At 51.9% G+C, this 16,435-nt stretch overlaps 6 protein-coding genes across 6 annotated transcripts, besides 17 other annotated features; all 6 read left to right on the forward strand.

The window, feature by feature from the left end:
• Nucleotides 1-3: part of a microsatellite that runs on past the window's edge.
• Nucleotides 1-16,435: part of a sequence feature (heterozygous, Esmeraldo-like haplotype) that runs on past the window's edge.
• Nucleotides 75-105: a microsatellite.
• Tc00.1047053509151.90 (hypothetical protein, conserved) lies at nt 308-3,112 on the forward strand (the record flags this gene model as incomplete). Its single annotated transcript, XM_808966.1, has 1 exon — nt 308-3,112. One exon carries the CDS (start codon nt 308-310, stop codon nt 3,110-3,112), a length of 2,805 nt encoding a protein of 934 aa, XP_814059.1.
• Nucleotides 938-961: a microsatellite.
• Nucleotides 3,155-3,193: a sequence feature (AT_rich).
• On the forward strand, nt 3,421-4,626 carry Tc00.1047053509151.100 (hypothetical protein, conserved; the record flags this gene model as incomplete). Its single annotated transcript, XM_808967.1, has 1 exon — nt 3,421-4,626. One exon carries the CDS (start codon nt 3,421-3,423, stop codon nt 4,624-4,626), a length of 1,206 nt encoding a protein of 401 aa, XP_814060.1.
• Nucleotides 3,542-3,562: a microsatellite.
• Nucleotides 3,897-3,921: a microsatellite.
• Nucleotides 5,173-5,206: a microsatellite.
• Nucleotides 5,401-5,421: a sequence feature (AT_rich).
• Tc00.1047053509151.110 (hypothetical protein, conserved) lies at nt 5,936-7,327 on the forward strand (the record flags this gene model as incomplete). Its single annotated transcript, XM_808968.1, has 1 exon — nt 5,936-7,327. The coding sequence occupies one exon, from the start codon at nt 5,936-5,938 to the stop codon at nt 7,325-7,327; it is 1,392 nt and encodes a 463-aa protein (XP_814061.1).
• Nucleotides 6,965-7,009: a microsatellite.
• Nucleotides 7,243-7,268: a microsatellite.
• On the forward strand, nt 8,040-12,428 carry Tc00.1047053509151.120 (hypothetical protein, conserved; the record flags this gene model as incomplete). The annotated part of the gene is made up of 1 exon (XM_808969.1): nt 8,040-12,428. The coding sequence occupies one exon, from the start codon at nt 8,040-8,042 to the stop codon at nt 12,426-12,428; it is 4,389 nt and encodes a 1,462-aa protein (XP_814062.1).
• Nucleotides 9,573-9,601: a microsatellite.
• Nucleotides 12,230-12,268: a microsatellite.
• On the forward strand, nt 12,525-13,547 carry Tc00.1047053509151.130 (deoxyuridine triphosphatase, putative; the record flags this gene model as incomplete). Its single annotated transcript, XM_808970.1, has 1 exon — nt 12,525-13,547. One exon carries the CDS (start codon nt 12,525-12,527, stop codon nt 13,545-13,547), a length of 1,023 nt encoding a protein of 340 aa, XP_814063.1.
• Nucleotides 12,591-12,612: a sequence feature (AT_rich).
• Nucleotides 14,722-14,764: a sequence feature (A-rich).
• Tc00.1047053509151.140 (60S ribosomal protein L23a, putative) lies at nt 14,902-15,582 on the forward strand (the record flags this gene model as incomplete). Its single annotated transcript, XM_808971.1, has 1 exon — nt 14,902-15,582. The coding sequence occupies one exon, from the start codon at nt 14,902-14,904 to the stop codon at nt 15,580-15,582; it is 681 nt and encodes a 226-aa protein (XP_814064.1).
• Nucleotides 15,747-15,767: a microsatellite.
• Nucleotides 16,156-16,187: a microsatellite.

Genomic DNA, 16,435 nt, shown 5'->3' on the forward strand with positions numbered 1-16,435 from the left:
ACAGTTGTCTGTAGGAGTGGGTTTGAGTGGAAATTACGGATGCGTGCGGCTCTTCCTTTACTGTGGGCACAACGTTTTTTTTTTTTTTTTGCTTTTTCTTCTTTTCTGCTCCTTTTTGCTGTGTGCTGGGGTGGGGCAGTGGCACACGCCGCACTCCACCGGTTTTTCAACCAAATACAAGGGAAGAAGAAAGGCGGAAGGAGCAGCAACAAAAATAACAGAATAAATTAGTCCGGGAGAGAAAGTGGAAGAAAACGAGAAGTGAAGAGGAGGGAGGGGGAAACAAAGTGGTATTGCCCGAAAAGAAATGCGCCCGCAGATAGCCCCCACAGCACTCTTTTCACGAAGCCACAGGAGCGATGGGAGTGAAATGCAGCAGGCGCAGATGAGCTTGCCAGCGCCACCACAAGCGGTAACTTGCTGTTTCTTGGGAGATTCCCATGCCGGACGAGAAGAGGAACTACAGCCTCGGCATCGGCCGTTAAGGGTGATGGATCCAACCACAACAGAACCATCTTTGCCATTTTCAGCAGGTGCATCCTTTGCGGCTTTACGTTCTATTGCGGCATACTTGACGCCAGACGCGCCGCTGGCACTTGTCGCCTGCAGTCCATATGCCAGACTAGCCCTGGAGGTGCGGGAGAAGGGCTACGTGCTGCCGGGCAATCTCCGTTTTGAGCGACGACCGGGCCCAGCTGCTGCTAAGGATTCCGGGCAGCCGTCATGCAGTGAAACCAACGCCCAAAGGAAAAGCATTCACACTGGCAGAACCTCCAGCAGTGATAGTGGAGGTAGCATTGTCGGAGGAAATTTGGTTTCAGACATGAGCGCCTATTTTTCACCGCCGCAGGAGCTTCTTCAGTTCTTGACATCACACAAAACATCTCCCTCTCGAGCGGCGTGCGGAGGAGCAGCTGCGCTGCGGCCACGACCACCGGCAGCAGCAGCAGCAGCAGCAGCACAAGAAGAAGAAGGAGCGGCGGCAAGCGTTGTGGTCATGGAGCAGACAACTACACACGCTTCGGATAAAATAACTGCAGCAGCAGCAGCACCAACAGAAACATCCACCTCCGAGGCGTTGCAGTACGCCCTTTGGTGGGTGCGGCGTTCTCCGCTTCCAGTGTCAATGAGCCTGCACAGTTTTGACGCGGATGAGGTGAGGTTGCTGACGGCGCAGCTACAGAGTCCGACACGCAGGATTGTGCTACGCGAGCTTTTTCTGCATGGCCAGCAAGTCTCCGACGTCACACCGTTTTTGCCACACTGCACAGATGTGAGGGCACTGGTGCTACGCAACACGCACTTGACGAGCGAAAAATTAGGTCTGCTTCCCCAAAAATGCCGCCATGTTGAAAGACTTTCGCTCTGCATGAGTTCCTCGGTGTCCTGCACGCGGTTCCTGCGGCACCGATCGCTTTGCGCGCTTCGTGATTTGGATCTTTCATACACTCAGGTGACAGAAGAGGGCATGTATCGTGACGTCTCGAAGTTAAATAAATTATCACGCCTGTCTCTCGAAGGGTGCCGGAAAATTGAAAGTCTCCAGTGGCTTAGGGCCCTCAACCAACTACGGGTACTGGATTTGGGCTACAGCAGCGTCACAGACGATAGTCTGACGGCGCTGCGTTTCTGTCCAGAGCTTGCGAAGCTCGATCTGCAGTGGTGTGGTCGTATTACCAGCCTAAAGTGCCTCGTTGGCGCACTCTGCGATAGTCTGCGCGAGCTCAATCTCACTGAGACTTCCGTGACTGATGAGGGTCTTGTGCCTCTCAAATACTTTGCTGCGCTGGAATGGATTTCGTTGGAGGGCTGTGGTGCAGTCTCTGATGTTAATGTGCTTTGCAATCTCACACGGTTGCGGGAGGTGGATGTGGGGCGCACGCGTGTCACAAACAGAGGTGTGGTGTCACTTTCCCAGTGTCAGGCACTGCGTGTCATGCGCATGCGGCAGTGCTATCGGCTGACGGATGCCAGTTTTCTGGGGGCTTTGCAGCAGCTCGAGGAGGTGGACCTGTCGGATTGCCCCGTCACAAATGAAGGCATTGCGGAACTTTTTGGGGCGCGTTCTTTGCGGAAGCTGCGGCTGCAATCGTGCCACGCCGTAAGCGATGTGAACTTCCTTGGCGGACTGGAGCACCTCATGCTGCTGGACCTGCACCACACAACCGTTGATGAGGAGGGATCTGTCGGCCTTGCACAATGCCCGCAGCTCATGACACTCATTATGCACTCTGTTCTTGTGCACTCACTGCAACAGTGGAATACTGCGTTGTTTTTGCCGAGACTCAAGCGGCTTGACCTTAGCACCACCAAGGTGACGTCAGATGCCCTTTCGTTTGTGAGGATGTGCCCGATCCTGGAAACATTGTCTCTTCGCGGGTGCAAGAACATCACGCACCTGGACTTCCTCATCCTTCAACCATCCTCTGGAGCCGGTGTGTGCGCGATTGTTCCTCGCGACGCTGAACCACATGATACAGTCGGTGATACTATCGCTGGAAAAGAGAAGAATCCGGATGACGGCCCTTCTCCCATCGAGACTATGACGATAAACGACGGCGTCATAAAATCAACGGCAGCGGCAGCAGTGGTGGACCGACACCGACTGCGAGAGCTCACACTTAGCGACACGGGTGTGACAGACGACGGTCTGCGAGCGCTTCAGTATTGTCCGGGTCTAGAACGTCTTCGGCTCGCACATTGCAAGAATGTCACCGACGTTGCCGTCTTGCGTTGGCTGTCGCAGCTGAAGGAGTTGGATTTAAGTGCGACAGGCGTGACAGGCAGTGGACTGGCAAAGTTGTCTCCAAGCGGTAACCTCCCAGAGCGCTGCATGGCGGAGCGGGAGTGGGAAGAGGAGGGAGGCGTTGCTGGCGACAAGATGACCGGCGTGCGGTGCATGCCTACTGGATGTGTCGCTCTTGAGAAACTATGGCTTCAGTCGTGTCCTCATTTGGAGAACATACGACTGTTATGCGGATTCCCGCAGCTGAAGGAACTGTTTCTTATCGACACACCACTGCGACAACGAGGACTCGACATGTCGCTGCTATACCACCGCAATCCGAATTTAAAACAAATACACCATAGCAATATCACCATATTTGTCTGATAAATACAACCATTCCGCCAGGAATGCCACTGGCTCGGCGCCTTTATTTTATATATTTTTTTGCTATTATTATTTATTTATGTGCGTTTGTATTTTGCTTTTGTTTACTTTTCTCCATCTGCGTTTGATTTGTGAAGGCGCGCGCGATAATGTGACTGTGGCTCCCGTTTCACGGTTGAGAAGTATGCATAAAAATGGGATGCGGTGGAGGGAGAAAGAGAGAGAGAGGGGAGGAAAGAAACGGCTGTGTCATTATGGTGAAGGGACAAACCACCGGGCATATTGAAGATTGTTGACTCCGTGTGACAATGCCCTCACCGTTGGATGCGCTCTGCATGGGCACATCGAAAAGTAAGGGACGGAAGGAGGTGCCATTGGCTGCAATTCCTTTTTTTGTCTGTGTTTTTCTCCTTCGAAGTGTGATTACATTGTGTGTGTGTGTGTGTGTGTTCTTGTTTGTTTTTTATACAATGACGAGCCTTTTTTCTATTAATGGACTCTATACAAAAGGATTTTGCATTTTTTTTTGTTTTTGTTTTTTCTCTTGCTGTTTTGTGGGCGCGTTGCTCTCTTCAACCTTTTCCGGCGACCATTTTTACGCTCCTCGCCCTGTGTTATCTGCGTGCTGTCCCCTAATCCCATGTTTGTTGCTTCTTGTGCGCTGTTCACGGAATTTTCTGGCCGGCTTTGCGCCGTTTTTGTTTCTTTTTTTAATTTTCTCGCTTGCAGTTATTCACGCTGACGACATCTGCGCCGCGGGTGGGGGGATGACGAACGTCAGTCACGGCGGCGGCGGCGGCGGCGGCGGCCACTCCACCACACGCACAGGGGTGGAGTCGACGGCAAACGAGACCACGCGCAACTTCATTCTGGGCCTTCCCAAGGAGGGCCCTGCGCCGGGGAGCGCAGATGCGGCCTCCCTGCAGGCAGCAGAGGCATTTGTGGGGGAAATACAGGAGGAGATCATGGCGTATGACATGGCCAACGCACGGGCCATGGAGACATACGCGCGGAGTCTTTGGGCGAAAATACCCTTTTTTGGAAAGCGGTGGGCAACTGAGACCAGCGCTGATGTTTTAGGAGGGACTCCGCCACTAGAAAGTCGCGGCAACGAAAATGTCAATACTGCCACAGCCACAGCTGCGGCTAGCAACATGAGGGGACAGTGCCGTGTGGAGCGTACATCGGCGGAGGTGGCGGGTGGGAATAAAAGGCCCCCGCAGCCAAGGATGAACAGTTGGCTCTTCAAGCAGCGCCATCCCGGGTGGGTGCCGCTCATTCAACGCTGGTGGGTTCCTTGCGTCTGTGTGGCGGGCATTGTTGTCATCTGGACACCCGATGTATGGAAGCTACGGACGTTGTATTGGTGCGATTACAAGTACGCCCTCTTCCGGCAGGCCATTCACAAGGCATACTGGCGTGCAACGATGAGCGCAGAGGAGTATGAGCAGTTGATGCAAGAATTGGAGCAGGGACGGCCGCTCTCTGCAAAGGCCACCAAATGCCCACTGTAAAGACATGCGACAAGTATGGAAAGAAGGGGCAAACGAACGGGCCTACGGAGGAGACGTCATGAGTCGCATGGAATGAAGGCCAGTTGTGACATTTTGAACGGGTAAGAGCGGCAGAAGGGAAAGAAGTGAAAATACGAGGAGTAGAGGACACGTGTTTATGTGTGTTTTTGTCTATCTCCATGCGGTGCCCACAGAAGGAGTGGGAGGAGATGAAAACAAAGGAGTGCTTGATGGAGAGTCCTCCTCAACACAACAAACAAAATTAAATCGGAAGCAAAACAAAAAAAAGCAAACAAACAAACGAAGCAAACAGGCGAGAACAAGGAGGAGTGGGAGCTGACGAGGCGAGGTGAAGGAAGAGGGGGATTGCACGTTTCCGTGTGCGTGCATGTGTGTAATAATTTATTGGCAGTGGTAGAAATCATGGCTGTGCTGGTGAATAACTACACTTGACGCCCGCAGCCAGGCATCCATGCATGCCAGCGGTGAGGAGGAGGAACAAGCATACACACAGACACACACAAAAGAAAAAGGAGCAACAGTGAAGTATGCGTTTGTGTGGTGTGTGTGTGTGTGTATGCACTCTTGTTTTGCAAATGATGCGTACAATTGAACAAAGTCATCGCCAGCTACAAGGAAAAAACCAGCATCAACCATGAGGAACATTTCTCCGCGCTGTCATTTCCATTTTTTTCTTCTTTTTGGAGAGGCCATTTATTTATTTATTTCTCCTCTCTTTTTTTCCCTATTGCCACTTGTGTATGACCCTCTTTGAATTTTTTTTTTTTTTTTTTTGGCTCGGCTCCCTCTTCGCAGGTATTCACACGGCTACTTAACACCTTAACTCCACCCTAACCCTAACCCCCTTTTGTGCCCTTGAGAGAAGGGGGGCGGCGAAGGGGTCTTCCTTGGATTCTCACACATACACATACACACATACTCTCTCTCTCTCTCTTTCTGCTTTTCTTCATGTGTTTACGTGTCTGCCTTCTTTATGGCGTTTTCTTCTTTTTTTTTTCTTTTACTGCCGTTGCCTTCTGTTGTGTGATGGTGGCTTCTGCGACATACTCTTTTTTCGGCTCTATCTGTGGGTGGATGTGTCAAGTGAACATTTGTAGCGCTCTCCCTCTTTCTGGTTGTGCGATTTATTCATCCCGCCGTCCATATTGCGTTGATTCACACACGGCCAGTGTGTGTGTGTGTGTGTTATTCCTCCCGCCACTGCACGATCGTGTCGGTGGAGCTGCCAATAAAAACGAATTCGCGGGGGGTTCTCTGAGAGGTGGGTGTGAGATTGTGTGTTTGTGTGATGGAGACACCCTCAGAGTCGACATTGCCGTCCAATGTGGACAAGGCCGAAATAACCGCACCGCGTGGTGGTGAGGCCTGGGCCATAGACTTCTCATTGCCAAGGGTGCGGCGAAAGATCACAAGGAAGGAGCGTGATGCTCTCATCTCCAGTCGCATACGGCAGCAAATGCAGCAGCTGCAGCGGCCCTCATCAGGGGCGAAGAAGAAGGGTGAGGGAGAAATGATGCGAGTCGGACAGGCAGCGGACAGCGAAGATAACCGACACATGCGGATTGTAGCCGTTGATGGCATGGCAGACCTTAGTGATCTGGTGCCCCAAAACCTCACCACCACACGTGAGGACTTAGAAGAACGACTTTGTCTGCGTCTCCCACGCCTACTCAGTGTGACAAAACAATATCCAAAGAGCTGCGGTGTGTCCTCGCTGGCGTCTATATGGAACTATCTGTACACACGTCTGGGCGAGGCTGATGTGGGCGTCTCTCGTGCGCCTGTGGCGCAGGAGGAAATCATGACCATTCTTGGCTTTGCGCCGCCGTTTGATGAGATTTCGTGGGGCCCTTTCACAGGCAATGGGACCCTCTTTCGGTGGTTTCATGCCATCAACCGCCACTTTGGCGTTAAGGGACGGGCGTACATGTTGTACAAGCCTCAGGGAAAGGGTCGTACAAGCTGCACGGCGGAGGAGGCCCTACGGGAGCTAAAACGCGTTTTGCGTGACCCCCACGCTGCGGTGGTGTACCATTGCCACAACCACTACATGGTGCCCGTTGGATATCAGGAGATTCCACTGGCGCAAACGGATTTTTACGCTCCGCAGGTGCCGGAGTCGAATACGGAGACGACTATCTTTATAGGTGAGGTGAGTCGTGGTCGGCACGAGGCAATGTACGCGAGAAAGTGGAGCGAAATTGTGAAGGACCTCATGTGCCGCTCCCCACAGTTTTACAACATACGCCGGCCTGAAATGGGAATACAGAAACGCGTGCCGAAGAAGAAGAATAATGATGCGAAGGGCGATGACGAGGCGGCAGCGGCAACGGCGGCGGAGCAGCAGCAGCAGCAGCAGCAGGATCAGCGGGAGAGCAAGACACCCGTCAGCGCTTTGTCTCCGCCACCAACATCTCTTTTTGAGGCGAAAATTGCCCCTGTTGCGAGCGGCAGCGACACGACAACAACGGCCGGGGCGGGCACAAGGAGAAAGAAAAAGACGGGAGGGGGCAATTTGCACTGCCTGATTTGCTTCCGCAGCGACGAAGTGGAAGAGCACCCGGAGCGCTACGAGGATCCCTCCACCGACTCAAACAGCAGCAGCAGCAGCAGCAGCAGCATTGAAAGCGACAACAACGAGAAAGAAGGCATGGATGATGTAGAAGCAGAGTATTTCTGAGAATTTGTCTTTGTGATAGATGCTCTTAAAACCATAAGCACGGAGACTAATACTGATCTGGTGATCATTTTAAATGCATGCTACTCCCACCAAAAAGGAGGGGAGGGTGGATGGAGACGCTGCAATGATCAGCTGCACACACAAACCTAGAACAGTTGGAGGAAGCAACAGACACAAAAAAGCCACGAAAAAAAAAAAAAAAGAAAAATCAAAAAAGTGTGGCGGTGGGTGGATTTGATTTGTTGCTTTTTTTGGTTGTTTGGTTTGTTTGCTTTTCTTTTTTGCTTTTAAATCATTTCTACGTCAGTTTTTTGCCCTCATCTCCATACTTTCTTCTTTTTGATAAATCCCTTTTTTCTCCAACGAGAATAAGAAGGACGTGCTCTACCCATGCAATGTATATACCTGTGTGTGTAAATATATATTTCTGGCGTGCCTGTGTAACTGCACCTCCGTTGTGTTTATTTTCTTTACCAGTGGAGTAAATAGGTACAAAAAGAGGGTCCATTGGATTCATACATCCATACTTACGCATTTATTATACACGGGGAAGGGAGGGCTTGATACCCTTTCTTTCTTTGTGTGTGTGTGCGTTGGGGAATACAATACCTTTAATTACATCTACGCATAAATACATCCCTACTTCTGCCTTCTATCGGTTATATCCGTGGGGAGCAGGGGAGAGTAGCAGCCGCAGGCGCTGGAGGTGTAGATGCGATCGCGCAATCCTGAGGTGCGCGCTGCTCGCATCCGTCGTCGCCAAAATGATGCGAGGGAAGAAGACCAGAACGGCAATGACGGTTATGCTGGTAGAAGTAAACGTGGCGGTGCTGGGGGTGTGCTTGCTGCGGATGCGGCACAACTCATGGCGCGTATGCGGCACCGCTCGGAGGAGCGCCGAAAGGCAGAGGTGCGTGTTGGCGAGCGTGAGGGCTGGATCAAGTCGCGTTACGCCGACATTTCCGGCGGTGTGCGGTTTGTCAAGGACGAAATCCTGGCGGAGCTCATTGCGGAGACGAAGTCCAGCTTTCTCAAACTGGACCAAGAGCTTTCCGAGGATCACAACATTGCCACAAGGCGCCTACATGCCGCTGTCTTTGCACACACCACGGATTTTTTGCAGCTCTTCCGTGATGTGAATCGCGCGAGTAATTTGATGGATAGTTTAAAGGGCCGCGTGCAAGGAACGAAGGCCGCCATATCTGCTATTAGTAAATTCAGTACGTACGCCACTGGTGCTGCTGAGGAGGACAGCCGTGCCGTCTCGGAGGTGTTTGGCGTGTCATTTCTTTTTGGCGGTGGCGGTGGTGTCAACAACAGTGGCACCGGCCCCGTTATTTTTGGTGGAAGAAATAACAATAACAGGAATAATGTGAAGGCGCGGGCGAGACCGAGTCTTATTTCTTTGCGGCTTACATGGGGGGGCAATGCTTCCCACAAGACATTTGTCACCCACGCAAGTGCTGACAGCAGTGACGCTGATGGTGTCCGCCACCACGACGGGAACAGGAGGAGTAATAGCGACGCTGGCATTTATACTGGCGGCGCTCATCTGATGGCTACAACACGGTCGCTCAATACGCCGTCGGTGCGGCTCTGGCGTGACGCGACACTGGCGGCCGGTGGCGCCTCTGCCTCGATGAAACGTCATTCTCACGTGCGGTTGGATTTGGATCGAGATCTCGGAATGCCGAGTTCACAGGACATCGCACTCTTTGCGGATGTGCTGAAGGATGAGGTAATTCAACTCTTGGCAGGGCGGCAGTATCTTGAGGCGGCGGAGTTGTTGCGTGGTGTGGAGGAAACAGCTGTTGCCAAGGGATGTCTACCACTTATTTTAAGGTTAGAGGATATGCTCGTGACTGCCATACGAACACACTTGCTCCGTGTGCCGATGCCTCTCATGTACAGTGAGAGTTTACATATTCCTCTGATTCAGCTGCTTCTGCGTCTTGGCAGAGTGCACAAAGGGACAAGACTTTTTTTCCAGCTTCACGCCGCGTGGGTGGATGCTGAGATGGATAAGATGCAACTTCGCATGGACCCGCTGTACGGTGCGTTGATTGCCAGTGACTTTCTTGTCGGGGCAGTGCAAGAGGTGTTGCTGCGACAGCAAAATTTGTGGAACGCTGTTGGCCTCAAGGCCGAGGGAAAGAATTCTGATTATAGTCTTGAAAAGGATGAGGGTGGTGGGAAGAAGGGGGATAAGGTTTCACACGGCGCCACCACGACGATTAATTCTACTAACAACAACAACAACAACAACAACAACAAGGGTAGCAGAAGCACTGGATACAAGTTTGACGGCGATGAAGGTGGGACCGGTAATAAGGCCCATGTACGGGCCCAACCCGGCATGTTTATAATGCCACCGAACTCTGCTGCTGTGCTTTGGGTTAGAGAACGCGTGGACAAGCTTGCACGGGACTTGCTGGGAGCCAGGGCACTGAGTTACGGTATTGGCGCGGAGGGTGGTGACCCCTCGCGGTTTCGCCGCGCGGTGGTGATGGCAGCTGACGCGATTCGTACATTACGGCGTATGGATGACTCGGGATACGCCGGGTGCGACACACACCTGCTGCGCCTGTTGACCCCAAGCCTCGTCTACCTGCAGGCTGACTTTAGCGTCTGTACAGACAGTCGTCTTGAAAGTACGGGCAGGGCAATGGTGGAGCACCTCATCCGGGACGCACGGCTGATGTACAAAACAAATGAGGCCGCGTATAACCCTAAAATGTGCGAGGAGGTTGCACGACGAAATAATTGTGGCTGCCGTGAGTTGTATCAGCGTCTGAAGCATTTTCCCCGTATTTCATACGCATTATTGCTGGAACTCCTTCTTGTGCCAGCTTCATCAAGTCTCTTCACGACGAAGGGCAGTGGGATAGAGGCTTCGCAGCCGCTGAGGCAGCCTCTATCGCCGGAGAAGTACACTTTCCTGCGTTACGCCAACGGCTGCACGCGCTCACATGGACTTTTTCTTTTGTCTCTTATTCGGTTTGTGGCTGCAATGACCGGTCAAGATTCATTGCCTTTGGAGCAAATGGGGCAGCAGTCAACACAAGAACCGAATGGGGAATTTCGGGGAAATCAATTGGAATGCGTGTCTTTTCTCCTTTCCAATGCCCTTGTGATAGAGTCGCTTGACATCACGATGCAGCGTTTGTTTCTTTCGTTTCTACGCACAACACTGCGACAGAGACAGGCGTTGGTGGCATTTCTGAAGTCTGCGGAGTTCTTAAAGATTCACCGTCAGCTATTTTGCGCTGCGGGAGAATCCACCACGACTTTCTCGTCTTATTCCACCACGAGGTGGTTGATTGGCGCCATGCAGCTGCTCCTCGCAGATGTGTTGAGTGCGTCTGTCTGGGTGGCTTTTCTCTCTCGCGGTGGGGCACTGTCGTACATGCTGTGTGATGCAGAACTGGTATTTTGCTCACAGTACATGGAGGAGCTGCGTCGGGTGCTGCCGTGTGTTGTGCAGGGGTGGATGGCTGCCACACTGAGTCTGGCGCACAATATAAACACCGCACAGGAACTCCTCGTTGGTGATGACGCCCTGCTACTTTCTTCCGGGTACGATGCCACTGCCGCGGGGGTGACGAATGGCCGCGAAACCTCGACTGTGGCCGCTGCTGCCGCAAGTTACGTGGAGGGCGGAAATGGTTCACATGAAGCTGCGGCTCAGCTCCTTCAGGCGGCAGCTGTGGATGAGACAAAACTGATGCCATTTCTCATGGAACTCGTGCGAGGCCGATTCTCTTCACACACCGGCGAAGAAGTCGAGGCAACGTGGTCGGGCGCTCCACTCCAACCCTCATCATCACCATTGGTGCCCCTTCTTTGTGGTCTGCGTCACGCGCTTGGCAACTACCCGCATTTTCCCATGGGCGGTGGCTTTGACCACAGCGACGAACTGTTTCTTTTCCATTGGTGCGTCCAGATTTCGCTGAATACGCTTGCGTTCTTCCAGGAGCACCTCGTTCTTCCAAGCCACGTTGTGAATGAACAGCGGGCAGCGCAACACGGTGACACTGCGGCGAGGTCCACCAGTCCTGGGGTCACAGGGGCCTCGCGGTACCCGCTGCGGGGTTGCGTGTCACCGCAGGAGGAATCGGTGCTTGGGGCATTGGCCGCAGGTGGTGGGAATTACGTGAGTGGCCTGGCACTCTTGCAATTCATTGTTTTTCGCTTGCTGCGCGACGTGTTGTGCCGCATTGAGACATGGAGTGCGGTTTACGGTCTCCTCCCGGAGAGGTGGCGTCAGTCGGAGAGCATCTTGAGGCAACAGCTCTTCTTCTTCGCCCTATTCGTCCGGTTGTGGACGCCGCTTTTTGTTGGCGGGTCGAAGTCAACACCACAGGGACGACCAGCGATGACAAACACGAATGGCACCATCGACGGTGCGCCAGCCCTGGTGATTCTGCAGTGGCTGACATGTACTACGAGGGCAAAGGGGCATCAGAAGGAGCATCCGCATCCGCCGCAAAGGCACTTGTTTGACGTGGAGGGGTTGACGTTTTTATCGACTGTTGTGTCCCCAACTCAAGCACCGCCTGTCTCGCGGGAAATGGGCACGTGGAGGAGCCAAAGGAACAATGTCAGAAGTGGTGACCATAGACAGGAACAAGGTGCAATGGAAGGGAATTCAACCTCTCTACCGAACAAAAATCCCGCGGGTACGTCATCGCTGAAGGACGGCAACACGACCGCGTACACGAGTAGCGATGACACTGGTCCCAGCATGCTCCTGCTGGACGTGATCGGCTCCTTCTTTGATGCCCTTCAGGAGCCGAGGGCGCTGCCAGCGATCACCTCAGAGGTGACGAGGGTCCGTGTGGAGAGGGTTCTCACCTCTGTCGATCTGGCCGAATTTGCTCGGAAGGCGGAGCTAGACAGGAGTGACGACGATGATGATGATGATGAGTATGATGATGATGACTCTGTTGCGAGCAGCAGCACCGGGACCCGTACAACAGGCACCAGTTTGTCAACGTTGTCAGCACGGGCTGCAGACGGGGCCGAGGAGTCAAGTCGGGCCCGAATGACTTTGCTGCATTTCCACGACCTCCTCGTGTATTATTTGGCACCGTTGCTGTGAGACGGTAAGTAAGGGAGGAAGCAAGAATGCAATGAGGTGAGTGGGTTATCTTCTTTTGTCTTTTGTGGTCGAATTGTGGCGGGTGATGCGGCTTGTATGGAGGCACAACTCCGTGCGACATCTTTTTTGTGGCACCATCCTCTGCAGGTGTCTGGCTGCTTGAATTTTTTATTTATTTATTTTTCTTCTTTTTTATTCCGTGTTTTGTTTTTGTTTTACAGCACGTCTTTATTGTGTCTTTTTCTCAGTGTTTTGGCGGTGCTTGAAATGAATCGCGTGCAAAGTAGCTTCCGTGTGCCCGCCAGGGTTCTGAACTCCCTTGTCCATTTGCAGGACGGCCTCAACACCTTTATGGATCCCGACTGGCGTCAGATCCGCCACGTTGACGACTGGGCGCTCGCCATCACGATGGAAAGCGCCGAGCTGATTGACTCCTACCCGTGGAAGTGGTGGAAGAACGTGAAGGCACAGGCGGACATGCACAACGTGAGAATTGAGATTGCCGACATTCTGCACTTCTCGCTCTCTGGTGAGATGCAGAAGCGCACGCAGGACGGAAAAGGGGCGGGTGATGTCGCCCTGAAGTCGCTGAAAGAAATGGGCTTCTTTTGCCGTCCACCTGCACACGCAAAGTCAACGGAAGCTTCCGACCACAGGACGAATGGTGGCGATGACGATGGTGATGATGAGTTGTTGGAACTCATTTTTTTCCCGCTTACAGAAGTTGCCAGTGCTGTGGCGACATTTCGCAACATCATCCAGTTGGCCAGCATATATCGCTTTGACCTCATCACGAAGGGCCTACTGTTGGCGGCGCAGGACTTGGACTTTAACCTCGTTGGCTACTACGTGGCCAAATATACACTGAACCAAATCCGTCAGCTGAAGGGTTACAAGGAGGGCGCGTACGTGAAGGTCCGTGAGGGTGTTGAGGATAATGAGCTCCTGCACGAGTGTGTTCAATCCGTTTCAGTGGAAGATGTGCTCAACGAGGGGACGTACCTAAAGACATGGGAGAAAATTGCCTGCTCCGTATTCGATGCATTTGGTATGCCCGAGGAGGAAAGGCGGCACGCGTATGAGTGGTTGAAATCGGCAGCTTTGGAGGGGAAGCGGTAGAAACAAAGTCACATAGACCTTTGGAATACGGAGGGTACATACATTCACACAATTATGCACGGGGATGGCGCCCAAGTGATGGAGAGGGGCCCGTGCGATTTTTTTGCGTGGTCTGCGCGACAGCATTCCAACACGGAAGGAGGGATGGAACGTAGGAGGGCGATGGCTGTTCTCTCTCTCCTTTTTTTTTTTTACTCTCACACTTGGCTTTTATTTATTTATTTTTGTGTTGTTTTGTTACCGGGATAACACCAATAATTCCCCAAAAAAGAAAAAACAGGAAAAAAAAAACAGCTTCTTGTTGACGTCATAGAAGCCCATAGAAAACAAAAAAGCATTATTTACTCTTATTTCCTTTTCTGCTCATGTATGCGTTGATAAGTGGGATCAGTTCACTCCTTCCCTTCCATAAAACAAAAAACAAAAAAAAAAAACGAAAAAAGATTATTCGATGAAACTAAAATAAGGGCAAAATGCCCACACTGGTGGTGGTGGGGGCTCTCATGGGAGTCACGCACGTGTGCTCCACAAATGCATGCGGTCCCTTGTGCGTATTTAAACACGCACAGGTGGTATTGGAGTCAACAGAAGATTTTCCCTTCGTGATTCCCTTAATCCCTTCCTGAAATGTCTCATTGTAATCTATTGGGGTGGGGCTTTCTTTTCCTGTGTGACTGTGACGATGAATGGTGCCTTTATTTTATCTCCCGCGCGGTCACACGGTTCCTTTTTTTTTTTTTTGTGCGTGTGTTTCTGTCGCTAACGGCACTCATCGATCATTTTCTCCTCACCTCCTCCGTCTCGTTTCTGCGAATGGGTGGAACGCACTGCATGTTCTTCCGTGTCTTATTGGCTTCTCTTGTCGCTGTTGTTCTTGCCATTCTGGGGGGCCTTCGGCTCCAGACACAGACGAGCCAAGGAGAGCCAACCAGTCAAGGGGGAGAAAAATTAAGCGGAGACGTGTGAGAGACGCACAAAACGGCGATAAACCGCAAGAAACATCCATCAAAATGGGTCTGCTGTAGGCTACTGAAGGAGCATGGAGCCGTGTGAGGATTGTCATTGGTTAAATGTGGTGAGGGACATGATAACACCGGGAAGGAGAAGGACGGTTAAGTCCGCGATAAAACGACAGGAAAACCAAGACACAAAAAGAAGTTTTGCTTAAGACAGCAAAAAAAAAAAAAAAAATAACAGAAGGAAACGAAGGAAAAGAAGCCTTGAGAGGAATATGTGGAGATTACATGCGGAGAATATGCGATGGGTTTCTGTTGGGTGTGGGGTGGCCTCGTTTGATTGAACTTTTTTCTTTATTTCTCCCCTTTTTGCCTCTTTATTTTGCAACCCATACATAATGATTCTGCAATTATGTACACATCACACACATATATATAAAAAAAAAAGGCTTCTCTTTCAAACGAAGACAACGACGATGCCTGCCAAAACCGCCGTTTCGAAGGCTGCTGCGCCCAAAAAGGCCGCTGCACCCAAGAAGGCTGCTGCACCCCAAAAGGCTGCTGCGCCCAAGAAGACTGCTGCGCCCAAGAAGGCTGCTGCACCCCAAAAGGCTGCTGTCGCCAAGAAGGCCGTCAGGGAGGCCCCCCAAAAGGGCGTCAAGAAGGCCGCCAAGAAGGGCGCGCCGGCCGCTATGACGAAGGTGGTGAAAGTCACGAAGCGCAAGGCGTACACCCGCCCGCAGTTCCGTCGTCCGCACACGTACCGGAGGCCGTCGATCCCCAAGCCGAGCAACAACATGAGTGCGATTCCCAACAAGTGGGATGCGTTTCGTGTGATCCGCTACCCGCTGACCACCGACAAGGCGATGAAGAAGATCGAGGAGAACAATACGCTGACCTTCATTGTGGACTCGCACGCCAACAAAACGGAGATCAAGAAGGCCATGCGCAAGCTCTACCAGGTGAAGGCCGTGAAGGTGAACACCCTCATCCGACCGGACGGCCTTAAGAAGGCGTACATCCGCCTCTCCGCCTCCTACGACGCCCTCGAGACAGCCAACAAGATGGGTCTGCTGTAGGCTACTGAAGGAGCATGGAGCTGTTTGGGTGGAAGAGTATTTGTGCTTTGCTGCGCGCACATTCTTATTTGCCCCCAAAATGGTCGACGATGAAAGGAAAGTCAACTAAAAGGAGCTTTTTTTTTTTTTTCTTCACTGTCTTTTGAAATTTGTTTTTAAAAAATCAACAACAACAACAACAACAAGAGAAGCTTTGAAAATTACTGTTGTTTTCCTCTTGTGCTGCAGGCGCGGGGTTCTGCGATGTCGCGTGATCCTTCCAATCGTACCCCCTTTTCCCCCTTTTTTTTTGTCTTTTTTTCCAACATTTGTTTCATTTGGAACTGCGGCGCAGCTGCTGAGCGCATACAAAAAAGGGAAGGGGTGGGTGCTGTATTGTTTGACAAGGACGAGGGGCAATTAACCCTTTGGCAGAGGATTGGTGTATACACACGCATTTACCGTTAGAAGTTTTTTTCTTAGGGCTTACTTTACTCTTTTTTATTTATTTATTTCAGATATTATATTTAGGCGAATCCACCCTTTTGTGTTTTTTTTTGGTTCCTGTTTTCTCTTTCTCCCTGCCGTGCACTCTGTGAGTGTGTGTGTGTGTGTGTGTGTCTGTGCCTGCACCTGTGCGGGTGTTTGTAGGACGGCCGCAAGCACCACCAGCGGGAGGGGGAAGGGGGCGGTGGGGAGGAGGACTGACACATCTTAGCAAGGCGGAGTTGAGGACGCCAGCAGGCTTCGAGGCATAGCGAAAAAAGGTGTTGTGGGACTCGACTGCGTGGGTCGAAAAAGACAAGAGAAAATAGGCACAAATCAAGAACAACAAACACGCACGCACACTACGCAACCATATTATCTCCGTAAA

This window comes from Trypanosoma cruzi, genomic scaffold (genome assembly GCF_000209065.1).
Source record: "Trypanosoma cruzi strain CL Brener 1047053517157 genomic scaffold, whole genome shotgun sequence".
In the NCBI taxonomy this organism is placed as follows: Eukaryota; Euglenozoa; class Kinetoplastea; order Trypanosomatida; family Trypanosomatidae; genus Trypanosoma; species Trypanosoma cruzi.